Source organism: Colletotrichum aenigma (genome assembly GCF_013390185.1).
Source record: "Colletotrichum aenigma strain Cg56 chromosome Unknown KSG_Cg56_contig09, whole genome shotgun sequence".
NCBI lineage: Eukaryota > Fungi > Ascomycota > Sordariomycetes > Glomerellales > Glomerellaceae > Colletotrichum > Colletotrichum aenigma.
Window position 1 is genome coordinate 1,325,631 of NW_023500915.1, and position 24,025 is coordinate 1,349,655.

Below are 24,025 nucleotides of genomic sequence, written 5' to 3' on the forward strand. Positions count from 1 at the left end.
AGAGGTACTCTCGGTGCAGCAGATTTCTGGTCAGCTCTGTTGCGCCCGATGTAGAAGGTCCAGTCCGGCGTCATGCCCCGCACCTCATTGTTGAACGGCCTCGCCCGCCCTCAGACTATTCGAAAGTTTCTTCCTACAACTCCCAGACTTCTCCCGTGTTGGCAAACGACTCGGATAGCTAACGCTCGCCGTCCCTACCTTACCCAAGCAATACAAGCTCACCAAGCTCGCAAGATGGCTCCCCAACTTGACGGCTACTTCAAGCAGGTCGACACCGATGCCGACCACTTCATCGAGCGCCTCAGGAAGGCCGTTGCGATCCCTTCGATCTCTGCCGACGTCGCGCGCCGTCACGATGTCGTGAAGATGGGCGAGTGGCTCGCTGCTGAGCTCAAGTCTCTTGGCGCTTCCGTCGAGCTCCGCCCCCTCGGCGAGCAGCCTGATAAGCCCGGCCTGCAGTTGCCCCCCGTTGTGCTCGGTAGATATGGAAACGACAAGAACAAGAGGACTATCCTGGTCTACGGTCACTACGACGTCCAGCCCGCCGAGAAGAGTGACGGCTGGTCTACTGAGCCTTTCGAGCTCTCCGTCGACGAGAAGGGCCGCATGTTTGGTCGCGGTTCTACCGACGACAAGGGACCCGTTCTCGGCTGGTTGAACGCCATTGAGGCTCACCAGAAGGCCGGTATTGACTTCCCCGTCAACTTGCTCATGTGCTTCGAGGGTATGGAGGAGTACGGCTCTGAAGGTCTCGATGATCTTATTGAGGCTGAGGCTAAGAAGTACTTCGCCGACGCCGACGCCGTCTGCATTTCCGATAACTACTGGCTTGGAACCGAGAAGCCTTGCTTGACCTATGGTCTGCGTGGCTGCAACTACTACTCTGTTGAGATCTCCGGCCCCGGCGCCGACCTCCACAGCGGTGTCTTTGGTGGTACTGCCCAGGAGCCCATGACCGACATGGTTCGCGTCTTGGGTTCCCTGGTTGACACCGACGGCAAGATCCAGATTCCCGGTATCATGGAGCAGGTTGCTCCTGTAACTTCTGAGGAGGAGGGTCTCTACGATGGCATTGCCTTCACCATGGAGACTCTCCAAGAGTCTCTCGGCAGCAAGACCACCATCTTTGAGGACAAGAAGCCTACTCTCATGGCGAGATGGCGTTACCCCTCTCTCTCCCTCCACGGCATAGAGGGAGCCTTCTCCGCCCCTGGCGCGAAGACCGTCATCCCCGCCAAGGTCACTGGCAAGTTCTCCATCCGTACCGTGCCCAACATGGAGATCGACCAGACCAATGAGTGCGTCTACAAGTACGTCAAGGAGCAGTTTGCCAAGCTTGGCAGCAAGAACACCATGAAGGTGTGGGCTCAGCACACTGGCAAGTGGTGGGTTGCGTCGCCCAAGCACTGGAACTTCACTGCTGCTGCCAAGGCTACGGAGCGCGTGTGGGGTGTCCAGCCCGACTTCACTCGCGAGGGTGGAAGGTAAATACAATTCGCCCACAGATATGATAATAGTTGCTAACCATTCACAGCATTCCCGTTACCCTGACCTTCGAGCAGGCCACTGGCAAGAACGTTCTTCTGCTGCCCATGGGCAGCTCCACCGACGGCGCCCACTCCATTAACGAGAAGCTGGATAAGCGCAACTACATTGAGGGTATCAAGCTTCTGGGTGCCTACCTGCACTACGTTGCCGAGGAGCCCATGGCATAATTGATCGTGTGACCACAAGGAGGGAGGAGGCAAGGAACAGTAGATTCGGTAGCGTACATAGTCAGCTGCTCTGTACGGCTAACGACGGGCCCATACTGGCCCGCAGCCGATTATCTGCCGGCACACTGTAGACGCATTTATCGCGTAATAGTGTACCGCTATTTGGGAAGTTCAAGGTTTAGGTCATAGGCGAAATAATGAAATACCCAGATCAATCAAATTATTCGTGCCCAAGTTAATCTATGTATGTGGGGGTATTAGTCCGTAAGATGTCATATTGCGCGTTCAGCGTGGTGGTATATCGTATCCGGTAAATCGAGCCAAAGAAACAAAACGCCGGTGTGGATGATGAGGTGAAGCCCAAATCGGCTCGGGATTTCTCGTGGAGTGGGTGGGTATCGGAGCTTTTCTCCACGTGAAAGCTCTACTTCTTCCGGGCGGCGGCCGTCACCCTGCGGCTCCGCCTCTTCGCCACCACCTCCGGGTCCCACGTCCCGGAGAACATGTCTTCAAGATCATCCTCGTCCTCCGAGTCCAACTCAATCTCCTCCTCGGTCCCGGAGGAGTCCTCCCCCGCGGACCCCTCTCCGCTCTCGCCTTCGCGCCCCGCTTCCCCGGCGACCGCCTTGTCCTTGGTGCCTCCCATCACCTCATCCTCGTCACTCTCGCTCTCGTCATACACCCCCTCCTCGTCTTCATCGTGGTAACCCCCCTGCCCCGGGGAAACGTCCTCCCAGCTGCGGAACGGCACCACCCGCTCGACCTCGAGGATGAACTTGCCGACCTTGTACTTCTGGCTGAGCTCCTTGGCGTCGACGTACTTCCAGCCGAGCTTGGCGCTGCACAGCAGGCACGTGATGTCGGCGACGACGTGCCAGCCCGTGACGAGCTGGCGGTTCTCGCACTTGCCGATGCGCACGTTGGCGAGGGTGCCGGGCCCCGCAGGGCCGGAGTTCCTGGTGGAAGCGGGCGAGGCGGGCGTGGGCAGGGCCGTGGGGGAGACGAGGTAGGCGCGGCCGTAGCGGCCGGTGAAGCCCTTGGAGACGATCTGGGAGGCGAAGGCAATGTCGCTGGAGCAGGTTGAGCAGCGCAGCGTGTCGGGCTGGGTGCGGGTGATGGTGAGGGCGGCGGGTTTGGTGCGTGTTTGTCGGCGGGGGCGCAGGCGGGAGGGCGGGAGTTTGGTGTCGGCGGGGGAGGCGGGCGATGAGGTTGTGATGGTGTCTTGGTAGGGCGGCGGGGGAGGGCTGTTTGGAGGCGTCGGGGCCTCGTCTGTTGTCGAGGATGTCGGCGAGGAGGAGAGGGAGGGGATCTGGCTTGCTTCTGGCGTTGGGGTTGTTGTCGCCGTCGTCGTTGGTGGTGGTGGTGGTGAGGATGGGCGGCGGCGGAATGGGAGGTTGAAAGAGGGGAGTAGGTAGGTTGGGAACGTTGGGCGGGAGACGACGATGTTTGGCGCCATGGTTTTGTGGTGTTTACTCTTTTTTCTTCGTCTTTGTGTCTCTCGAGGATATGCGCCCGAGGTTGTGTAAGTTGCGCAACGCCTCCGGATACAGGTCCGGACGGGCACGATATGCGGGTGGAGGACAGAAAGAGAGAGGAGCTATGTTCGTTGGGAGAGATTGCGGCGCACGATGGAAGCAACAGTCGGGAAGCCAAACATGACTTTTTTCCTTCTTCCTCTGGTGTTTGGTGTTTGATATGTAGGTGTTAGTCGGTCCGGGACCGAAGGTGTATGGATAAGGGAATCTTGGGACGACGCCGGGCTGGGTTTGCTTGGGTGGTTGTTGCTGTCACGCCCTGGGCTGCGCGACCGGAGAGGGACCGTCAGACGGCTTGGGTCGATGTCAAAGATGGTGTGGGCTGGGCGTACTTATTGGTCAAGACCGGGTTGGAAGAGAGAGTCAGGTAGGCACACCCATTCGTAGGATGGAAAGCAGCTTTTCGGCACGAGACGGAGGGCAGGTCAGGCTGGCTTGAATGACTTATGGGCCGGCCGCCTGGCATCAGGTTTGGGCAGGTTGGGGATCGCGCGCCAAAAAGGATGTGTGTGTAATTCCTTCACGGCTGCTGCGGTAGGCAAGGTACTTCAAGGGTAAAGGATAAGGTAATGGGCCATGCGTTCTCTCTCTTTCTGGGTCTCAAGGTAGTGCGGCCGGCGCGCCGTTGCGACGGCTGCCCCCGCCTTGTTTTGCGGTGAGGGACGGTGTGTGAGAGATACCACATCCTAAGGTCCGGGCGCCGTTCCCTTTTCTGACCTCTCGTCTCAAACGATTACATGTAAGCTGCGCAAGTAACCGTGGTACTCGAGTTCGGTTTGCAATGGTACTACATTTGGGGAAGGCTGAGGAGCGAGAGGCGATAGTGAGGGGGCCAGAAGATGAGCTTGTCATGCCAGATCCTGCGGAAGTTTTGGGCGAGGTGACTGGCTGAGTCGTTCATGAAGGGTGAACCTGTGACCTCTACCTCCTCACAGTCCGAACGGAGCTTGCGAGAGAGGGCAAATGGAACACCAGCTGGCCTGGCCTGGCCTCCTCTTCGACCCCCAACCCCCTCTTCCTCCGACCAACAGTCTCAGACGACCAGCGCTCGGAGGTTGCGGGCGGCAGCATGTCGCATGAGCGATCAGCGGTCGTTAGGCTTGGGTAAGGTCAGTCCGGTGTCTGCCCCCACCCTCCAAGGCGTTATCGATAACACCTTTTTGGAGGACGTGAGCCGATAACATGCGTCGAGGTGGAGAAGCCGCACCATCCTTGGATGGTGTAGTCGGTGCCGGCAATGGAGGAGGTTGCAGTTGGTTTGTCACCGCTCGGCGACCCTTCCCAATATTTTTTTGCTGTGTGTCACTCGAGATTCCTCCTGGTGGTGCTGGTTGGACGGGAATGTGGGTACGATCATTGATCACCTCATTCGATAGTCAAGCCCCGTCAGATGTGCTCCAAGCCAACGACGACGATAACGGCGACGGGTGTGCGGCAAACTTTGGGGGTCCAGTTCCCCCCTCTTTTGGAGACGAGCGAGAGAGGGGAAGGAGAAAGTTAAAGGGCTTCTAGAAGGAGCGAGCTTCTGTTTCGCTATCAATCTTACGAGTCGTGATGTTGCGATCTTGCGCGCCCTGCCGGAAAGCTTCTGTGCGTTCAGAGAAGGTTCGGGGAATGGAGCAATCGATACCGAAACTTTTGCTTGGTGTCTTTTGCACAAGTTGGACAAGACGGTCATCTGAGCCATTGAGTTGCTAGCCTGCTGACCAACCGCAGACGCCTCCGGGCGATCGCAACTACGGCGATGGCGGGCCTGACATAAACCACATTCCCATTCCGATCTATGATGGTCCTCAAGCAGCTTTGGATATTATTATTAGGCGATATGATGGCACTTCATGTTTATCATTAGCAACAGCTATACGGCCCCGTTCATGCCATGCCAGTGAGTCAAGGGGTTAACGGGGTCGATGAGAACCCCGGAGCCCAGGCAATGATGACTCGCAATCGCGAAATGTCAAGTGTGGGGAAACGGAGCGGCTGGGCGCGGTCAAGTGACCCGAACAGAAACACGAACACCCCGGAGAGCACACATCTCTTTGACGCAAAGCTGGGGAATCGCACCACGTCCACCCCAGTATTTCCGCCACATACTGACGTTCTTCGCAAGCTGGTGTTCGGTGACGAGATGTCACGGCATTCCTGTAATTAATCAACCAGCCAAGGTAGACGGGATCCCATCGAACGGTTCGTGGGCTCCTCCGACCATGCCGGGCTCCGGGGCGGGGGATCGCTGCATTGACAGTCGCGGGTTGCCCAGGGAAGGGGAGCCACGTTGTTGTCCGTAGAGCGTTTGGACCGTTTTGACTAAAGCTATCCCGCGGCACGGCGAACGTTTGTAATAGATTTGAGGAACTCAAGACAACATCACGCAAGCCAAGAAGAACGCGACCCTTGGCCTATAAGGTTTGGGGTATGGGATGTGTTCTGTGCAGTTGGAGTTTGACGCAAAAAAGGCCAACCATAAGCATACCGATCGATCAGAAGCTTCCACGGTTATATGTCACTGATACGATGATCTGCCTTGTGCTGGACCAGATACCGGCGTATGATGTGCGATTACCTCAAACTGCTCCAGCCAAAGTCAAGGGGATCCAGAGGGTTTACTCATTCTTGTGGAATCCATCACTAAGAAGAGGCAAACTCCGTGATGCAAGAGCAGGTCAGGGTTCTCCGTGTACACCGTCCGCCAGACACTGGGCTTGGGCTGGCTGCAGGTTGGATTTTGGGCTCGACTGGGCTCGGTTCAGCGCTGTCCACGTGCATGTGAACTTGCAGCTTTCCCCCCCTTCCCTCACTCCATCCCACGGCCCTTGTCGCTGTCTGTTATGCGATTGGCAAGCCGGTCCAAGTGCCAAGCGCCGCGCCGGATCCGGATGGGGAGCGTCCAGCCGAATCGCGATTGTTGGCGGCGGTTGACTGGCTTCGTGTATGATCAGGTCCTTGGGCAAACCCAAAATCCATTGAGGTTGAGGAGATCACGACTTGACCAGCCCAAGGACGGAGAAGGGCTTTGAATTGGCGGCGGGATGAAGGGGTAGACAAGAAAGGCAGCCAATGTGACGCGGCGCAGTGGAAAACGTGCTTGACAGTGCAACATGTACGGGGCGCCGCAGTGGGCTCCTGGCCGGTTTCGTAAGCCCAGAGGCCGTCCGCTCCGTGCTACCGTGGTGGACGACGCTCTAATTAGGGGTCCCGGTGCGGCAATCAACAAGAAACTGGGGAAGTCGATGCGTGATCATCCTGCAATTCGTCGGGGGAGGGTGTATGATGCTTGGAATCTTCGCGAAGGACCAACAACAGGCTCAGACTCCAGACAATGGCAGACATGTTACGCATCAAATGCCATGCCGTGGAGGTGCATTGCCATCGAGAGGACACTGGAAAGAGAGGGGGGAGCATGGGTGGTCGCGCCATCAAAGAAGCGGAAGGTGGAGATGGCATGGCTGATTATGACTGTCCTGTGTGGTTCCAGTGCTGCTGGGTGGTTGTGCCGTGGCCGCTGGTGGTGCAGCAACTGGTCCCCTTCCCACGGTGCCCCCGTCTCCGCCACGCTGGACGTTTCCACGCTCTAGGACTCCGCTGTGGTTTTAAAGGTACTCGCCGGCCAGTCTCACCCGCTGACTTCCTGCCCTTCTCCTCCCACACCGTTCTTCACCGCTCGCAAAAGAAGGTACCCCTTCGCTCCCGCAACAACCGCCGTTCGCAACGCAAAAAAAAATCTCGACGACCTCTCCGTCTCGACAAGCAAGCAATCAATCGCTGTTTACAGCCTCACCGCCAGACAATCCAATAGCTCGATCATCCAAATAAGTCTTTTACGACTCCAATCCAACTCTCCGAATCCCATTCAACCTTCTCGATCACGATCAATCCCAATCTGTCGATCGGTTCCGAATCCCCGAGAACCGCACCTACCAACACAAACCATAAAAACAAACCGAGTCAAGACCAACACCCCCAGGAAACCAATCGCAATGGCGCCAATGAGACAGCAGAGTAATTACAGTAGTAGTAATTTTGATGGCGAGGCCGTTGTCCGTCAGGCCAATGTCCTTGCCAGCTGCTACATCGTCGACTCTGCCGCGACTCTTCGCGGTCTCCACTACTGCACTACCGGGGCCGCAGGTACGTCGCATCCATTCCAACCACCCCTTCTTCAGCCTCATCTTCGACCAACTCGTCGACCACCTGTCTCTCTCTATCCGTCCCCGCCCCCACACTTTCCAACGTCTCACACACTCTCTGGCATGCATGAACCACGACGCTAACCATCCCGCTATCAACAGGGGCCGAGTGGTATTCCTGAGGTCCCCTCCTCAGGACTACCATCACCTCCATCAAGCCCCCCCCTCGCGGCCATAACGGCATCCAACCAGCTCGCGCTGCTTCCCAAAGCCACCAAGCAGCGCCAGCAGCCCGGTAAGAGGATCAGCCGTCGAGGGGGGGCAGCACTTTCGATCAGGGAAGAATGTGAGAGATTCTTTTGCGAGTCCATGAAGGCTGTGTTCCGCGGTGAGAGGGGCACTGGTCCTAATGGCTCCGGCCTGACGGGTGTTTATTCTATGCAAACTCCGCCGTCCGACGAGGACCTGGCTGTTCAGCCCCACTTTGGCGGGCGTGAGACCGATACAAAGGCTCCCGCACCCGCCACGGCGTGGATGGAGGTCTGGGACTTTGCCGGCGGCGCGAGTTTCCGGGCATTTGTGGCGGACGACGGGGCTGAAAAGTCCCTGTTTGCCTTGTTTGACAGGAACGTCATCGGACGTGACCTGAAGCCTGCGTACGTTCACCTCAGATGACTCACGATCTATTACATGCTGACCGTTATCTAGGCTCATGGCTCTGATGGAGTTGGTTGACGGTCCACTGGACTGCCAGCATCTCGTCATCTGCATTGACCGAGGTATCGAGGAGGAAGACGCGAAATCATTGATGAAGAGCCTGCAGTGGGTGGGCTTCGAGCTGACGACGCTGGACCGCTGGGCACATGACGTGGACGTGGACGTGACGAGCAACAGGTGGCTGTTCATGGGCATGGAAATCTAGTACATGAACAGCTATCTCGTGTGTTTCTTCTGTTTTCATGAAAGCTAAGTCAGTTGGGAGTTTTCGGCTTTGATTCATTTTCTTTTTTCCGCGTCTCGCGCATCTCTTCTCCTTTTTTTTTTCGGGAACAGCAAAAGCACAGGATTCACCAGGATAATCGGAAACAGAAAAGGGAACGCCATCAAAAGCAACGGTTCGACAAAACGAGAGGGATCTCAGTCTCATGTTTCAAGGCATTTCTTTTTCTGTCTCTGGCAAAAAGTTGGGGGCCGGCTGTTTCTTACCTTTCACCCATTTCAACTTGGCTTTGGAGTTTCTCACTGCCGGTAGGGGTTTCATTTTCTTTTCACATGGAGTTGTTTACCTATCCGCTCAAAGGGGTTGATTTGATTTATCACTGAGGAGGAGCAATTGCACGTGTTCAAAAATACTGGCATGAGATCATGACACAAAGTCTTGTTTGGTTGTCGTTCTTGTTTGTAATCGGCGTTCGCGTCAGATTGTCCACACAAGTCTTCCAGGCTTTTCTTTCCGTAACGTAGCGTTTTAACAGCCACAACTTCAAATCAAAAATTGTTGATACAAAAAAAAAGTGTCTATTTGCTTTTGGATATTGTTCTTCATGTCTTCATCCCACATCTCTTGATGTATATACCACAACCATCAATATCTACACACTGGTTCCTTTCAAACGCTCGCCTCAAACTGCCTCACCTTCAGCCCCTTGCCGGCCAGGAAATCCTTGACGTCCTTGACGGTGTACTCCCCGCGGTGGAACATGCCGGCCCCCAGCGCGGCGTCCGTCGTCGTCTTCTCAAAGACCTCCTCAAAGTGCATCGGGTGTCCGGCGCCGCTGGACGCGATGACGGGGATCTTGACGGCGGCCTTGACCTGGCTGACGAGCTCGAGGTCGAAGCCGCTGTTGGTGCCGTCCTTGTCGATGCAGTTGAGCAGGATCTCGCCGGTGCCCATGGCCTCGACGGCCTGGGCGAGCTCGACGACGTCCATGTCGCGCGTCTCGCGGCCGCCCTTGATGGTGCAGGCGTACCAGCAGTACTCCTCGCCCTTGGGGCCCGGGTGGGCCGTCTTGATGATGTTGTGGCGGGTGGCGTCGGGCTTGGGGACGTAGACGCGCTTGGGGTCGACGGAGACGACGACGGCCTGGTTGCCGTAGGCCTTTGAGATCTGCTCGATGGCGGTGTTGCCGAAGAGCTTGCGGCCGGCGCCGTAGTACTCCTCCGCGGCGAGGACGGCGTCGGAGCCGATGGAGACCTTGTCGGCGCCGGACTTGAAGTACATGGTGGCGATCTCGAGGGCGGAGACCTTTGTGCCGTCGGTGTCGACGGTGTCGCGGATGCCGCCGCCGATGGTGAGGGGCACGAAGACGGTCTCGGCGGTGCGGCGGAGGATCTCGAGCATGGGGGCGTCGGCGAGGGGGCAGTCGCGGAAGGAGGTGATGTTGAGGAAGGTGACCTCATCGGCGCCCTGCTCGTAGTACTTGCGGGCCATCTCGACGGGCTTGCCGAGGTTGCGGACGTTGCCGCCGTCGGTCTTTTCGCGGACGTCGTACTGGTCGCCCTTTGTGACGACGAGGTCGCCCTGGTCGTTTGCGCGGACGTCGAGGCAGGCGATGACGCGGCGGGTGAGGCCGTCCTGGAAGGGGAGGGCTTCGGGGGACGGGGTGGTTGCGGTGCCGGTGGAGGAGGCGAGGGCGGCGGCGCCGGAGCCGTCGAGGAAGGCGCGGAGGCAGCGCAGGCCTGCGGCGCCGGACTTCTCGGGGTGGAACTGGGTCGCGAAGACGTTGCCGCGGGCGAGGGCGCCGACGAAGGTCTCGTCGCCGTAGGTGCCGGTCGCGACGGTCCAGCCGTCGGCCTCGAGCTGGCCGCGGACGTAGGGGAACTTGTAGGTGTGGACGTAGTAGTACTTGGACTCGGGGCGGAGGTCGTAGAGGGCGGCGCCGCCGGTGTTTGCGCTGTTCCAGCCGATGTGAGGGACGGACTTGCCCGTGGAGGGGTCGAAGGCGTCGAGGCGGCCCTTTGCGACGCCGAGGCCGGGGACGGCGGGGTCTTCGAGGGAGCCCTCGAAGAGGGCCTGGAGGCCGACGCAAATGCCCATGAAGGGCTTGCCGGAGGCGATGTGGGCGGAGACGGCGGGGAGGAAGCCGGCTTGGGAGAGTTGGGAGAGGCAGTGGCCGAAGTGGCCGACGCCGGGGAGGATTAGTTTCTGCGCCGGAGGAGAGGTTGTTAGCTCAATGCCCGTTATAGTCTGTAAGAAGAAGCCAAAAGGGATCTTACATCTGCTGAGGCAACATCTTCTGGTTTCCTGACCCATTCGACCTCGTAGCCGACCTTCTCGATGGCGTTGACCAAGCTGCGAACGTTGCCGGCGACATAGTCCAGCATGTGGACCTTGTTCGACATGGCGGGCGGTTGTTTCGTTCGTTCTTCTGGGATTCGTAGAGAGAATGTATATCAATGCTCGATAACGAATGGAATGCGGCCGCCGGGAGAGTGTCGTAGCTCGTTAAGTAGTCGTCGGGTGGTGAGTCAAAGGTGGGATGAGTCCCGGTCACTCGTAGAGCGTAGGGCGTCCTCTGGGAAATTTACTTGCGATGGCGGGGCAGAGGGGTTGCGATCAGTCACAGTTCGGCCGGCCGTTGTTTGGCTGGTGCCCCGCATGGAGGGGCCCGCGGCCCCTGCACTGAGGTAATCTGTCGGTTTGCTACTGGGGAAGCTGGCTGGAAGGGGAAGTCTGCTCTGCGGTTTCGTTTTTGAACCCTTGGAGCTCTCCCGAAATTTCTGCTTCTTGCAACATTGCACTCTACGTCACTCGGAGCCGACCAATGCTTTGAACACGAGCTGCGAATATTTGGCGACTGCGCCTTGACTTGATTTCGAGATCGCAGCAGCAACGCCAAATGCACGAGTCCCAACACACGACCAGAGTCGTCTTCCACAGATCGACGCGGTAAAGATGGCGAGCAACGCGGCGCCGACGGACGCTGTTGCGCCGGTGATCGCGGCGACCGCGCCCGTGGACCAGCCCCTGCGAGCGCCCAGCCATCTTGACGACGCCGATGAATCCGAGTGGGAGTACGAGTATTCGACCACCGAGACCGAGGTAGGAACTTCGCCGTCACGAGACGAGCGGACGAAGACGGCAGGCTGCTAACGCTGTGCAACTTTAGACATACTATCTCACCGTCGACCTCTCCATCCCCCAGCTCCTCACGCGAAGACGAAACGCGCCCGTATCCGGACGCGGCGGGTATCACTACAAACACTGGGCCGGCCCGCATAAGAAGCCCGATGAGCCCAAGCACCACCGCATCCTGTCCGACGACGAGAACGACGATGAGCCCGCACCCGAGGTGGAAGACGACGGCGACATGGAGCAGGGCCAGATGGATCCCAGCGCGGACAAGGGCGACAACAACAACGCCGCCGGCGCCGCGGACGACCTGGGCGAGTCGGACGTGGCGGCGGACATACAGATCCTGGACCTGCACTCGGACAAGCCCATGTTCGCGTACAAGGGCAAAGTCTTCGAGGGCCAGTGGGCGCGCAACCTGGGCACGGAGGTGCTGTTCGCGGAGCACGACGCGGAGGACCCGTTGCCGTCGCTGCGGCACCTGCCCGGCGGGGTGGACATGCTCGCGGCGAGCTGGGCGCGGATCAACACGACGGAGAAGCGGCTGCAGCCGCGGCACGAGGCGGCGGCCAAGGACGACCCGCTCGAGGAGATACGGCGGCAGCACGGGATTCACATACCGATCACGGCGGACAAGACGGGCGAGCGGAAGCGGCAGACGAGGTTCCTGGAGAACCTGATGGCGCTGAAGAAGAAGAGGGGCGAGACGGACGAGGTCACGGTGTATGCGCACGCGGCGCCGAGGGCAGCTAACGACGGCACGAGCGGGCGGAGGAAGAAGAGGAAGCCGCTGCCTGATGGGCGGCCCAGTAAGCGCCGGGGCCGTGGAAGGGGAGGGGCGGATGTGGCTGCGGCGGCCGGAGCCGGGACCGGGACCGGGACCACGCTGTCGACGCCGACGCCGGCATCGTGGATGGAGCTGGGAGGGCCGGCTGCGGACAAGGATGCGGGGGCGGGCATCGACGATGACGAGGATGGGAGCGAGAACGACTCTGAAGATTACGAGGAGGTTGAGGAATGAGGTTTACGAGAGGATATCGAGATAAGTTTTTGAGTTAATGAGCTTGGCTTCCTGATCGGACCATTGAGAGTTTGGGGGGATGTTATGCGCCCTCCTTCTGAACTTGGAGATGGGAAAGCTGGCGGATGCGTTTGGCTGAATTGCCAACTTGCTTTGAACTCGGGGAAAATCATACAGGCACAGATTCCCCAGCACAGGCAAGAGTTGCAACATATTCGGATGAGGCGGTAGGATGAAACGAGAGCGCCGTGGCTCGAGTTACTCCGTGGGCGGGCATATCCTGGGATGGGTGCCACATGAGTATGGGCGAGAGAGACATGCATGGCCGTGGCTTGCATGATGTGGTCAGGCTGGAGAGTGGAAGGGAAAAAAGTCACGACTGGGAGGGGTGGTGTTGCGGGCACCCGACTCGCTCGACGACATGGGAAATCCTATCGAAAGCCAAAGGCTAGATGACGAACTGGATTGCCTGAATGCGCAACTTGGAAGACAGATTAGGTGTTGATGGAAGTCATGATGCGGAATTATCCTTTAGACGGTAGCGGTGTATTCCCCGAAAAGCATCGCGGAAGGGGGAAAAAGCCTCAAGAACCGAGGCAAAATTAGTTCAAAATACCAACTTTTACATAAGGTAAAACGAAAAAGTCGAAAACATCGCAGCGTCTAGTGCTCTTGCAGTGTGAAGCCCCATCTTGAAACCCCCATCATCCCGGCATGTCATTCCATCTAAACCGCGCAGTTCAGTGGTCCACCCAGCTTGACAGCCAGTCTGCCAGCGTCCACCGCCTTGCCAGCAGATATGCAATTTCCGTTGGGACAAGACCGCTCGTGATGCGAAATGTTTCCAACGGCGACCGGGAATCGGACGGCGGCGCCCCTTGCTGCTGCAAAGGGGCAGCAGGGCATCGTCCAACCACACCGCAGTTCCTGACTGACCGGCACTCAAACACTCAGTTAGTGGAGTCGGCTGGAGACAGACGACACCGCCAGAAGGACGGCAGAAGAGAGGGAGAAGGGGGGGAAAAGGAATCAGCAGGTGGCAGCGTCGCAGCGAGTCTCCGCCAAGGGAAACGCTGCACGCACACTGCAGAGACCGAACTGGGCCCTTCGCCTTCGGGGCACTCTATCGAGCATCGTTCCGCCCCCTCGTGGGAAATCTGCAGGGATTTAACTGGTTCCCGCCGATCTCGAACCCTTTTTCCTGCCAGGCTTTTGGCGGGTGGCGGGATGGGGGGATGTACAGGTACAACGGAGACTTTTTGGTGGGAAGTTTCAGTGCGGCGAAGAGATGAACCTTGAGATGAACCTTGAGATGGATCGTCAGGTTGTACGAAGGGGCAAAAAGAGGCAGTTGATGTGATCTGCTATTTAGTAGTAGATAGTAAGTGCTATAGACAGCACCGTCTCTCCTACTGCTCATGTGAGATGCCCGACTATCTCTGAAGAGGGCAAAGGCGATCGCCGGTGGCTGAGGGAGGGTTAGGTGACTTTGCGACGCTTGGTTGTGCTAGTCTCAAGACGGCCACTTTTGGAGTTGCTTCCGCTACGGCAACGGATGCTTTTCGAAGACGACAGCCCGCGGACACCAGTATTGACAAAGCATCCTAAAAAGGGTTTCCGGTAGTTTTTCAATGGCCAGAGTCGCGTTCCGCGGCCGGCGCTGAATACGATAGGCTGCCGCGGGACGGCTCCGATGGGGTCCACCGCAACTACCGGAGCTTCCGGGTTTGCCGCGACTGGTCGAGACAGGGACTAAAACACTTGCAATGAGTTGGGAAGAGAAGGACGAATGAGATGGTATGGTTGTTTGGTACTTTGAGTGCTTGTGTTGACCGGTGATATAACGGTTGTTGTTGCTGTTGCTCGACTGCCATGGTTCAGTACTACCAGATGTATGAAGATGAGAGATGTGCCACTCTGTTACATTCCATTCTAGTGCTTGAGTTCTCTTGATTTCTGTTGATGCTTGTCTTGACAACTCATCCAAGATGCACTCCTACACTATGCCTTTCGACTTGTTCAAGGCGTCTGGCCAGCTGCCCCCTCGGCAATGTACCTGTACTTCTGCATGTCTTCCTTATGTCGGCCAGATCCTCACAGAGTCTGGTTCGGGTTAGCGTCAACAAAGACAACCAGTCGGTGGCGGCTGCATTGGCCGAGCCCGGCCAGGGGTGGTCACCCAGCCTTCACGACCAGGTGCAGCGTCCCTGGTGCCTGTTGCCGCTGCCGCTGCCGCCCTGCCGTTCTCGCTGAAGTGTCTGCTGCCCAGCTGTCACTGCGCTGCCAGGTGTGCTCCCGTCGGTCGCTGTCCATGTAATGCCCGATAGCGCAGCGTGTCAGCGTCGCCCGCATGCGCATGCCTTACAAGAGGTATGGTACATCCCAGCTTCCCTTTCCCATCCATCCCGTCTCGTCCAAAACCACCCCGAAGCTTGCTGCTCCCCTCCTCTCACAAACTTTCCCTTGAACAACGACACAAAACACCGTCCACGGGGCCTCAGCGTCCACTGGCCATGCGTCTCCGCTCGACCCCCCTCCTCCCTCCTACCTCCTGACAACTTCATTGCTGCCGACAACGCTTCCAATCCCTCAGCTCCTCTAGGTTGTGATGCCGTGCGAGTCCCCGCTGGCTTTCGCAAGACGTGCCGGCATCCCGAGACCCCTCCGAACCATCACTAAGCCTCCGTAACCAGCTCTCAGACTAAGAATCAACTAAAAGCAAAAGCCCTACACCTCGCCCGCGGCCAGTCCGTCACGTCGTCAGCTCGTCTCTCCTTCAACCACAACTTCCAAAACCTGCGAACAGGCCTGGAGCCGACTCTGCGACTTTCCCGATGTACTACCTACGCCGCATCACCATCTTTCTCGCTGTGGTGGGCTCCATTTCCTTCCTGGCATGGTTCCTGCCACGGTACCTGAACCCCAATCCGCCCGACCCGGCCAAGCAGCGCGAGGACAAGAGATGGATCAGCAGCAGTCCCTATTGGCTTGATCGCCAGGCCTGTCGCTGGCTGAGTCTCTGCGGCATTCACCACCTGTCATGGGACCCCGCGGCTCTGTTACCCTTCAAGAACGACACCGACGGCGACGAGTTGCGCCTTGAGCTTAGATCCCTGTACAATGACGAGGGACAGCACAATGGCTGGGAATCGGTCTCTAGGAAGAAGGCGCCGCAGGACAAGACCGAGGCGAAGACGTTGAAGGAGATCCCCGACTACGTCCTCAAGTATGCGCCGCTGGTTCACCTGTATTCGGGCGAGAACTTTTGGCCTGCCGACATTGCGGAGCACATCAAGCACATGACGCCGTACCTTGAGAGGCAGGCGCTGAACCAGTCGCTGCTTCTGTCAGACTTGCATCAGCTCAACAAGGAGGACGGAATGGTGTACTTGACAAGCGACGACGACGTCGAGCAGAGGCCTGAGTGGTTACACAGCCACGTCGGCATACCTGAGCCCTGGAACGACGAAGAGGACGGCGGTGAGGACGACGGCCATGAGGATCTTCCGACAGAAGACCCCGATCGGTCCGACCGTGTGCCATCATCTCCCCTCGAAGACACGACGTGGTTCGATGTCTCTCGCGACCACCCAGTCTATCGCATCTCAGACCCTCGACGGTTCCCACATTTCGTTCCTTCCGCTCGCACCGGCAGCTTCCAAAACCGGCGCCGAGACCAAAAGCCGCTGCCCCCGCCCGACACGCCTACTCACAAGCCCGATCAGGAAGGCTACTCCAAGGCCCCCGCCGTGCTCGTCCTCGTCGACAAGGGTTCCGGCATCGTCGACGCTTTCTGGTTCTTCTTTTACTCGTACAACCTCGGCCAGACCGTCTTGACCATTCGCTTTGGTAATCACGTCGGCGACTGGGAGCACTGCATGATGCGCTTCGAGAACGGCGTGCCCCGTGGCATCTTCTTCTCTGAACACGAAGGCGGCCAGGCTTACACGTACCACGCCGTCGAGAAGCGCGGCGACCGCCCAGTCATTTACTCAGCTGTTGGATCTCACGCCATGTACGCGCAGGCAGGCGACCATCCCTACGTCTTGCCGTTCAAGATGCTCAAGGACGTGACCGACAAGGGCCCTCTTTGGGATCCCGCCAAGAACGCCTACACGTATTGGTATGACTACGCTCAGGATCTGGATGAGGACCTTGACGACGATCTTGACGATGAGGTTGATGTTGCAAGCGGTCACCGCAAGGAGAACCCCACCAGTCTTGTGCCGACGGCAGAGAACCCCGATGCGCCAACATCTTGGTTCCATTACGCCGGGCCGTGGGGTGACAAGCTCTACAGTCTTGCCGATATGCGCCAATGGCGTCTCTTTGCTCAATATCACTACGTCTCTGGTCCCCTGGGACCCAAGTTCAAGCGCCTCGACCGCGAGAAGCTCTGTATCACCACCCGCTGCCGCATCCTCGACAACCTGAAGCCAGGACAGACCTGGTACAGCTAGACGAAGCATGCGTTTTCCTTTAACAAAATCTTTCTGGTATCAAAATTGGGAGTAATGGAATGAGAGGGTCAGACGGTAGATGAGACATTCCTCACTGGAATCACTACAAACACACACGATCAACGTTCGCTGCGACGACGGCGACCTTTTTAGAGGTTTCGCATACATTCACGGACACGCTCGTTTATGACTTCATGTAGATATGGTTGGGTGCGACACCAGGCGGCGCCGCTTTGGCGCACGCCCTTTGGGGCCTTCGGAGTTTTTGCGGGTTACTCGGTGTTTCTGCTTTGGAATTAGTTCGGGATTGATACCCCCACGATACTGAATAGAGATCAAAGTTGAAAATATGTGCTTGCAGTCGTGAATTTGTCGCGCCGCGAGAATGGTCTGTTCAAGTCGTAGAGGATTAGGGCGAGGTAGAGACAGACGAGCAGCATGGTCACAAGTTTCACGACACAGGTCTTGCGTCTATATAAGATGCTCCTGCTTCTGTATCTGAACAGTGCCTATCAGGAGATGTAGGAACAGAAGAAATCTCTGGCCGTTTGCTGCGGTGATCTAAGACTCTGGGGACGGCTGTGGCTTGCTGCGGAAGACTCTTGGTGCTCATCTATGTTCACGTTGGTTCTCTCTGTCATCCCTCTTTGGTGGTTGATGTATATGCTAGCGGAATACGCTGCTTCATCATGCTTGAGAAGGCTACCTAGACGGTCATCGTTAAAGTTGAGCTTGGTGATTGGCCAGGTGCAGAATGTGACGGTGGCTAGGGATGAGAACTTCGCAATCAACCCCGGTTGGTCTTGCTGTATCTTTCTCGTCGTCGGCATAATTAGATGTCCTTGCCCTGAATTTAAGGTGGGCGTCTTGGCCTGGGACGCGTTGAACTTTGTGCCGATGCTGCTTTAACACAGTACTGCTCGTCGGCAGGCTACTTGAAGCTGATGTGGATCTATGTTTGAAGTATTATTCCCACACAATGGGTCACATTGTCTTCCGCGTATAGTATTTGGCTCTTGCTTCTGTAATGCTAAAACGCTCACGACTCGAGGATGTTATACCCACCGGCTTTTTGAAGCGGACTTTTGCCCTGTTCGTCAGTGGTGGCTGGGTATTGTTTTGAATACTCCACTGACGATCACGAGTATGATGTGGCTATGGTTGGGGTCACGATATGTGATGCTCTGGCTGTTAGCGGTCTTCTAGCTTATGGTGAACGTAGTGCCTGATTATGTGTCGACCAGCTTGTAGATGGGCTGTACTGCAGCATTGCATTGTGATGAATCTCATCCTCTTGGAGTTGCGCGAGATTTGTACTCAATTCTACATAGTAAGAAACAGTGTTTGAAATCTTTGATATTTTGGGCCTGAAAGCGAAAGAACGGTGGAGGTGGTTCTATATAAAGCGCGGATATCTGTTCACATAGATAGCGACCGAGACAGAACAACGAAAATCAGCTCTCCGAACCTTTTCATGTAAATGAAGTGATTTTGATAACCCTGAGATGTAGAGGCTCTTCTTTGTGCTGTTACCCTAACTTTGGATGCAGACATGACATCATTCTCTGTCTCCGCCTTTGACTGTCTGGAGGGTATTCTATTAGAATCGTTCGCGGTGGTGAGTGGATGTGTGGGGTGAGAGTCTTGGAAAATGACCGAAGAAGTTTGTGAGACTTCCTGACAGGTGTTGGCGAAACACAGATTCGCCTCCAACGTCGTCCGTCGTCTCTCATTTCCAGCCTGTTTCTGGATGACGGAAAGCGTTTAAGCTACCTTTATATAGTGCTGCCAATTTGTCTGGGCTTTGGACGGTCATCTGGCGGCATGGTCTGGTGCATGTTCGATGTTGCGCCGGTCAATTGACAGCAGTACTGTTGCAAACACCCTGTTGGTGGCCAAGCTTTGCTAGCTGGATCTCCGGGCGTTTTTGTTGTACAGGATTTAGCTGACGGCAACGGTCATGGTGCCAGTACATGTGTAGCTTTGGTCCTTCATGAACTTGTTCGGGAGCTCCAAATCCACATCCATCATTCCATGTATAAATTGGATGCTTCTTGGTAACTCAAAATGATCAACAATGAACTCCGCTAGTATGATTTTGCCTGCGATTTACCTTGCAATCACTGCATCTTGCCTCGGTCGAGTCTGGCAACCGCGTCTCGTCCTCTCAACGCGTTAGTCAGTCACTCAAACTAACGGTGGCGTGATCTCCGGTCTTCATCTTCCTGCCTTTCCCGTCTATTCGATGCGAAATACGTATGTAGCTGCAAGACGTTGCTTATCTTAGTGGGCTGTATGAGCACACCAACTAGGCAACGATCCAAGTGGCAGTACATGGGACGTGATTCTAAGAGAGGTCGAGCCACAGTCCAGCCTCGGGAACGGATTTGAATTGCTGTAATTTACCACCGTATGTTGATGTATGCTGTTTTTATAACTACTTCATGATTATTGGATATCAGCTGGTCTTGTTGAACTTCAGTTCAAAATGTGAGACGGACGGACACCTTGCTACATGAGTGAGCGAGAGTCTTTCGGAAAGCTATCCAAACCAATCAATGCGTAGGCCTGACATCTTCTCTAAGACTAAGACTTACCAACTCTTTGCGCCTTGCGCGAGTGTTTGCGGGGAAGTCACCTGTTACGTGCTTGCCAAAGTGATTGCGATGCCTCTTGGTCGAACACTAGGAGGTATCGTCTTAGGATCTTTGGCTGGGAATACTCTCCTGAAGTTGCTGAACAATATCAACACGAATGAAGGGCATTGTGTCTCTGCAAATCTACAAATGCTTCCAAACACATAGCCAATATACTGTTCAACCGCATACGACATACCGTCGGCGGTCGGTCGAAGCGATGACGAAGACTCATGTCATGAACATTTGATGACTAGGAATAAACTGTGCGAAAGTACCATCATTATAAGTAGCCTGCCTATTGAAGCGTTCTGAAGCTCTCAATTCGGGTCTTCATCGTGTATTCTTCTGTCCTTCCACCATGGCGAGCTCGCAGACTGCGCCCACAACGGCTATAAATGGAATGAGATGGACTCTTGGTATTCTTTCCTAAGACAATGAACTGTGGAGGTGAAGTTACGATTTCGGTTGATTCAAGTTCCACATCCTACAGCTTGGATACGACGTTCTTTTCGGTACAGGATGAGCGACGCAGATGCTGTTAAAGTAACCATAAATTTCATTCACAACGTCTTCATTCTTCGCTTATTCTTTGGGATACATTGAAGCTAAAATATTTATGAACTTAATTTCCCTGAACGCTGCCGTTGTCTGGCTGAACAACTGCCAGTTTTGACGTAATGGAGATGAATAACCATATCATTTGATTGAGGATTCCAGCGAGAGTATTTTCTTTTGTCTTTCAGGAATGATATGATGTTCATCAGCAGTGACGAATGCCAACCTGACATTATTCAAAATTACTATAAACCTTGGGTGCCGCTTTCATCAGCTTGCATGGCCGCGCCCTCATTAACCTGCCTTGAGCCAAGAACGACGCTAGCCCTCGTGAGGCATGATGCGCCACCCCCAGACAATCAAAAACCAGCTGAACTTCACAATTCTGCCTGCTCAACAGTCTCTCAGGCGGTAAGGTCTCAGCCCGACGCCCCGCTGGGCTGAGGTTTTCTTGGCGTCTATTTAGCTGAAAGCCTGCCAAGGCTTCATTCATCCCTTCATCGGTGCTTATTGTGCTATTTCATACACTCTTCCTCTTCATACACGAAATCCAGACCATCAATCCCGTTAGTCCTATGCTTTTCTGCTTCACAAACGGGACAGATGGATTCCCGCAGCTACCCCTACTTCCCGCCGCCTCCGGGTCAGCCCGGCGCGGTGCCCCCGCCCCCGCTCCCACCGCGCGCCGTTAGCCCGGCGGCTAGCTATCCTCCTCCGCCGCCACCATCGGTCTCGCACGCGCCATACCAACCGTCTCAATAACTTCAAGGGCCCCAAAGCACCGGAGGGTCTCCATCTACGTCTACTTCGAACCATGGGCACCAGCACTGTTCACCGTCCTCGCCCTCGGCCATTCCTCAAGGATATGATCCAGGGAAGTGGCCTCAACAGCCGCAATATGGGGCGACGAGTCCGTCAGGGCAGTATCAACATGCGTCTCAAGGATTACATGCTCATCCATCTTCTCCTACCGCTGTCTCACAGTCGCTTGGTCCGACGACCCACGCATCTCAACCCTTCTATGCTGGGTTGAAGACCGAAAACTGCTTGGCTCCTACCAGAACGTCAAGAATAAGGCTCAGCAAAGACTGTCGCAGTATCTAGCCCAGACAGGTCAACCAACGCAGCATCGTGACTATGGATCACCGCAAACGCAGACACACAATATGAGCTTGCCGCCAATCTCATCCATCTCGCCGGCGAGCACGACTTCGCCGGCTCAGCATCACAACCCACAACGCCAAAATCAACAGGGCGCATATGCGGTTTCTACAGCGGTAACTTCCCAGAGTTCTCAGTCGCAGTTCAATGACGGTCCTTCACCAGCGTCTCAGAATCACCACTACCCCCCTCCACCGCCGTTACCAGTCAATACTCGGCCGGCGGAGAACCATGAAGTTGTTCCGGCTGATGCTCAGTACATCACCGGTGAGCCTTATCACTACCAACCCTTTGGTCCATCCAATGTGGTGCAGGCAGAGACATCAACCTCTTCATCTGCACTCAGTCCTGAAGCTGTCGCACCAGCCGATCAGCAGCACACATCCTATCCACCTCCGCCACCCATACCCCAAAAGACATCCCTTGAAGGACCGGATAATGACCAAAGCAACTTCAACGATGCTGTGGCAAGTGTATCTACCAGCTCCGGATCAACAGCCCCTTCGATGCTGATTCACAACTTACCCCTGAGACCTGCACCGGCACCTTCTGGGCAGCGACCAGAATCCAGAGACTCGCCGCCCTCTGTTCAGCAGCGACCTACTACAAACACTGAGCAAGTCCGTTCTCGGCAGGAAAATACCAGTTTTCAGAGCAACCCTACACGAACAAACACATCGAAGAGCTCAGACCCTGCCCTCGATGGATGGAGAAGAGCAGTACCAATACCCGTCTTTTCCGAAGACGGCAAGCCCAACGATATCATGTGGGATTGTCCCGAATCACGAGTCGTCGATTACGAGACAGATTGGTATCACCTACCCGACATCCCAAACTTCACCATCTGTACCTGCTGCTACGACATGTACCTTGCAGCTACTCCGCTTTCAGACTCGTTCAAACGTGTCCCGAGGCCCAGAGGGGCATGTGGCTTGAAGGCTCATCGCGTAACCAAAGTACTAATACCACAATACCTTAAAACGATAGATCCTCAGCCTCTCCGAGACTACATGACGAAACGTCTTAGCATCCAAGACTGTCACGGTGTAGGCGGCGTGAAAGGAACTGCTGGCGTCAAGTGGTTCAAGCCACTTGATATGAGACTGAATGGCTTCCTTTCATGTGAGGCCTGCTTTGAAGAGGTAATCCTAGGCACAGCCTTCCATCAAAACTGGGCATCCTACGACTCAACTCAAGCCGAGGACGATGTTTGGGCGTGCGATATCTGCATTCCCTACATCGGTCGGATCTTGATCAACTACTCCTTGACTCGTACCTGGGAAGACTGGATCCAGTCGACTATTAAATACCTAAATCTCCCAAGGTGCGAGAAAGAACTGGCTGTTTCCCCATTTTCTCGAAAATGGGTGCGCTTATCCGGCGGACGCGTATCCAACCTCAAAATCTGCGAGAAATGCTTCGATGAGAATTTGGCATCCACACCACTTGGCTATGAATTCGAATTCATTACTGTAGAACCAATTACCAAGGGACCGAACTGGATAGAGGTGGCACTCGGCCATCGCATACAAGAACCCGAACCCTGGCTCTGCAGCGTGACGAACAACTTCCCTCTGGCTGCGGCCATGTCCATGGCTAAAGACCTGAGAAACATCGATGCTCTTGTCAGAGCAGCAAAGACTATCCTAGCGAACGCCCCTTGTACTGAGAAAGGAACCTCCCGAGATACGTGGTACACCTTAACTGGCGGCAATGCCCCCGAGGACTTCAGAATCTGCCCGGCTTGTCACGCGGCGTGGGTCAGCCCTCTTAAGCTTGATCGATTCTATGAGGTAGCAAGAGGCGTAGACCCTACAAAGCCGTTTGTCTGTAGTCTTCATCCCTCAAATCCGCGATGGACGGAGCATATTAATCGGTGGCAGGAGGCTCTTGAGACGGGTGTCTGGTCAAGATTTTCCAACTGGGTCCGCACGTTCGCCGATGTTCCACCCTGCGCAGGAGATGGACAGATTACGAACGCCAAGTGGTACGGCTGGGACGACTGCACCATCTGCCCAGAGTGCTGGGTGACCTTCTGCAAAGACGCACATCCCGCCGCCTCCAGTCTGCCAATGGATTATCACAAACAGATCGTGCCAGACACCAGGATGTGCTGCATGTACTCCTCGCGCATGCGACAGAAGTGGGTGGAAGCCTGTGAAGTCGGCAACGCAGGTAGGCTTGTGGAGTTCTCTAGGACGAGAATCCAGATGTACATCCAGACGGTTGTGGAGATCCGGCGGCTGAGAGTGGTACACGAGATGCAGGTCGTGCAGTCCTTGAATGCCGGCACCCAGAGCGCCGTATGGGGCAATATGCAGAGCGCCAGGGTGCTTTTTGGTACGACTGACGGGTATGAACCCGGGAATAGCACGCTGGGATGGCATGTGACGACCGAGGGGGTCACAAGTGCAGCGTACCAGCGTGAGATGAATGGTCTCAGGGACCAGTCTTGGGGGACTCTGATCCAGATTGAGCATTTGCAGAACCAGTGGCAGATGTTTGAGTGAACTGGAGTGAAAACCAAGTTGGACGAGATTACCGTCGCAGCTGATAGGAATACATAAGGAAACTCAAGTCTTCGTCCTCACTTCGGTTATCAATGTGCCTCTGCACAACGAATTGTCGCTTGGACAGTAGCTATTCGCACAGAGGTAACTTGGGAAAACAGTATGCGTTATTTACATGGCATGAAATCGTCATATTACATTCTTTCCCATGACAAACGTCTCCAATACAT

At 55.8% G+C, this 24,025-nt stretch overlaps 7 protein-coding genes across 7 annotated transcripts; 5 read left to right on the forward strand and 2 right to left on the reverse strand.

The window, feature by feature from the left end:
* Positions 1–234: 234 nt before the first annotated feature.
* On the forward strand, positions 235–1,715 carry dug1-1 (Cys-Gly metallodipeptidase dug1; the record flags this gene model as incomplete). The annotated part of the gene is made up of 2 exons (XM_037328299.1): positions 235–1,484; positions 1,535–1,715. 2 exons carry the CDS (start codon positions 235–237, stop codon positions 1,713–1,715), a joined length of 1,431 nt encoding a protein of 476 aa, XP_037173121.1.
* A 424-nt stretch (positions 1,716–2,139) lies between these two features.
* Positions 2,140–3,171, reverse strand: CGCA056_v013056 (Protein yippee-like; the record flags this gene model as incomplete). Its single annotated transcript, XM_037328300.1, has 1 exon — positions 2,140–3,171. One exon carries the CDS (start codon positions 3,169–3,171, stop codon positions 2,140–2,142), a length of 1,032 nt encoding a protein of 343 aa, XP_037173122.1.
* A 4,575-nt stretch (positions 3,172–7,746) lies between these two features.
* Positions 7,747–8,299, forward strand: CGCA056_v013057 (uncharacterized protein; the record flags this gene model as incomplete). Its single annotated transcript, XM_037328301.1, has 2 exons — positions 7,747–8,033; positions 8,086–8,299. The coding sequence occupies 2 exons, from the start codon at positions 7,747–7,749 to the stop codon at positions 8,297–8,299; spliced, it is 501 nt and encodes a 166-aa protein (XP_037173123.1).
* Positions 8,300–8,986: 687 nt separating this feature from the next.
* On the reverse strand, positions 8,987–10,719 carry hisHF (Imidazole glycerol phosphate synthase hisHF; the record flags this gene model as incomplete). Its single annotated transcript, XM_037328302.1, has 2 exons — positions 8,987–10,522; positions 10,594–10,719. 2 exons carry the CDS (start codon positions 10,717–10,719, stop codon positions 8,987–8,989), a joined length of 1,662 nt encoding a protein of 553 aa, XP_037173118.1.
* Positions 10,720–11,272: 553 nt separating this feature from the next.
* Positions 11,273–12,470, forward strand: CGCA056_v013059 (uncharacterized protein; the record flags this gene model as incomplete). Its single annotated transcript, XM_037328303.1, has 2 exons — positions 11,273–11,419; positions 11,487–12,470. The coding sequence occupies 2 exons, from the start codon at positions 11,273–11,275 to the stop codon at positions 12,468–12,470; spliced, it is 1,131 nt and encodes a 376-aa protein (XP_037173119.1).
* A 2,834-nt stretch (positions 12,471–15,304) lies between these two features.
* On the forward strand, positions 15,305–16,930 carry TDA6-0 (putative vacuolar protein sorting-associated protein TDA6; the record flags this gene model as incomplete). The annotated part of the gene is made up of 1 exon (XM_037328304.1): positions 15,305–16,930. The coding sequence occupies one exon, from the start codon at positions 15,305–15,307 to the stop codon at positions 16,928–16,930; it is 1,626 nt and encodes a 541-aa protein (XP_037172585.1).
* A 5,452-nt stretch (positions 16,931–22,382) lies between these two features.
* Positions 22,383–23,795, forward strand: CGCA056_v013061 (uncharacterized protein; the record flags this gene model as incomplete). The annotated part of the gene is made up of 1 exon (XM_037328305.1): positions 22,383–23,795. The coding sequence occupies one exon, from the start codon at positions 22,383–22,385 to the stop codon at positions 23,793–23,795; it is 1,413 nt and encodes a 470-aa protein (XP_037172584.1).
* Positions 23,796–24,025: the final 230 nt, after the last annotated feature.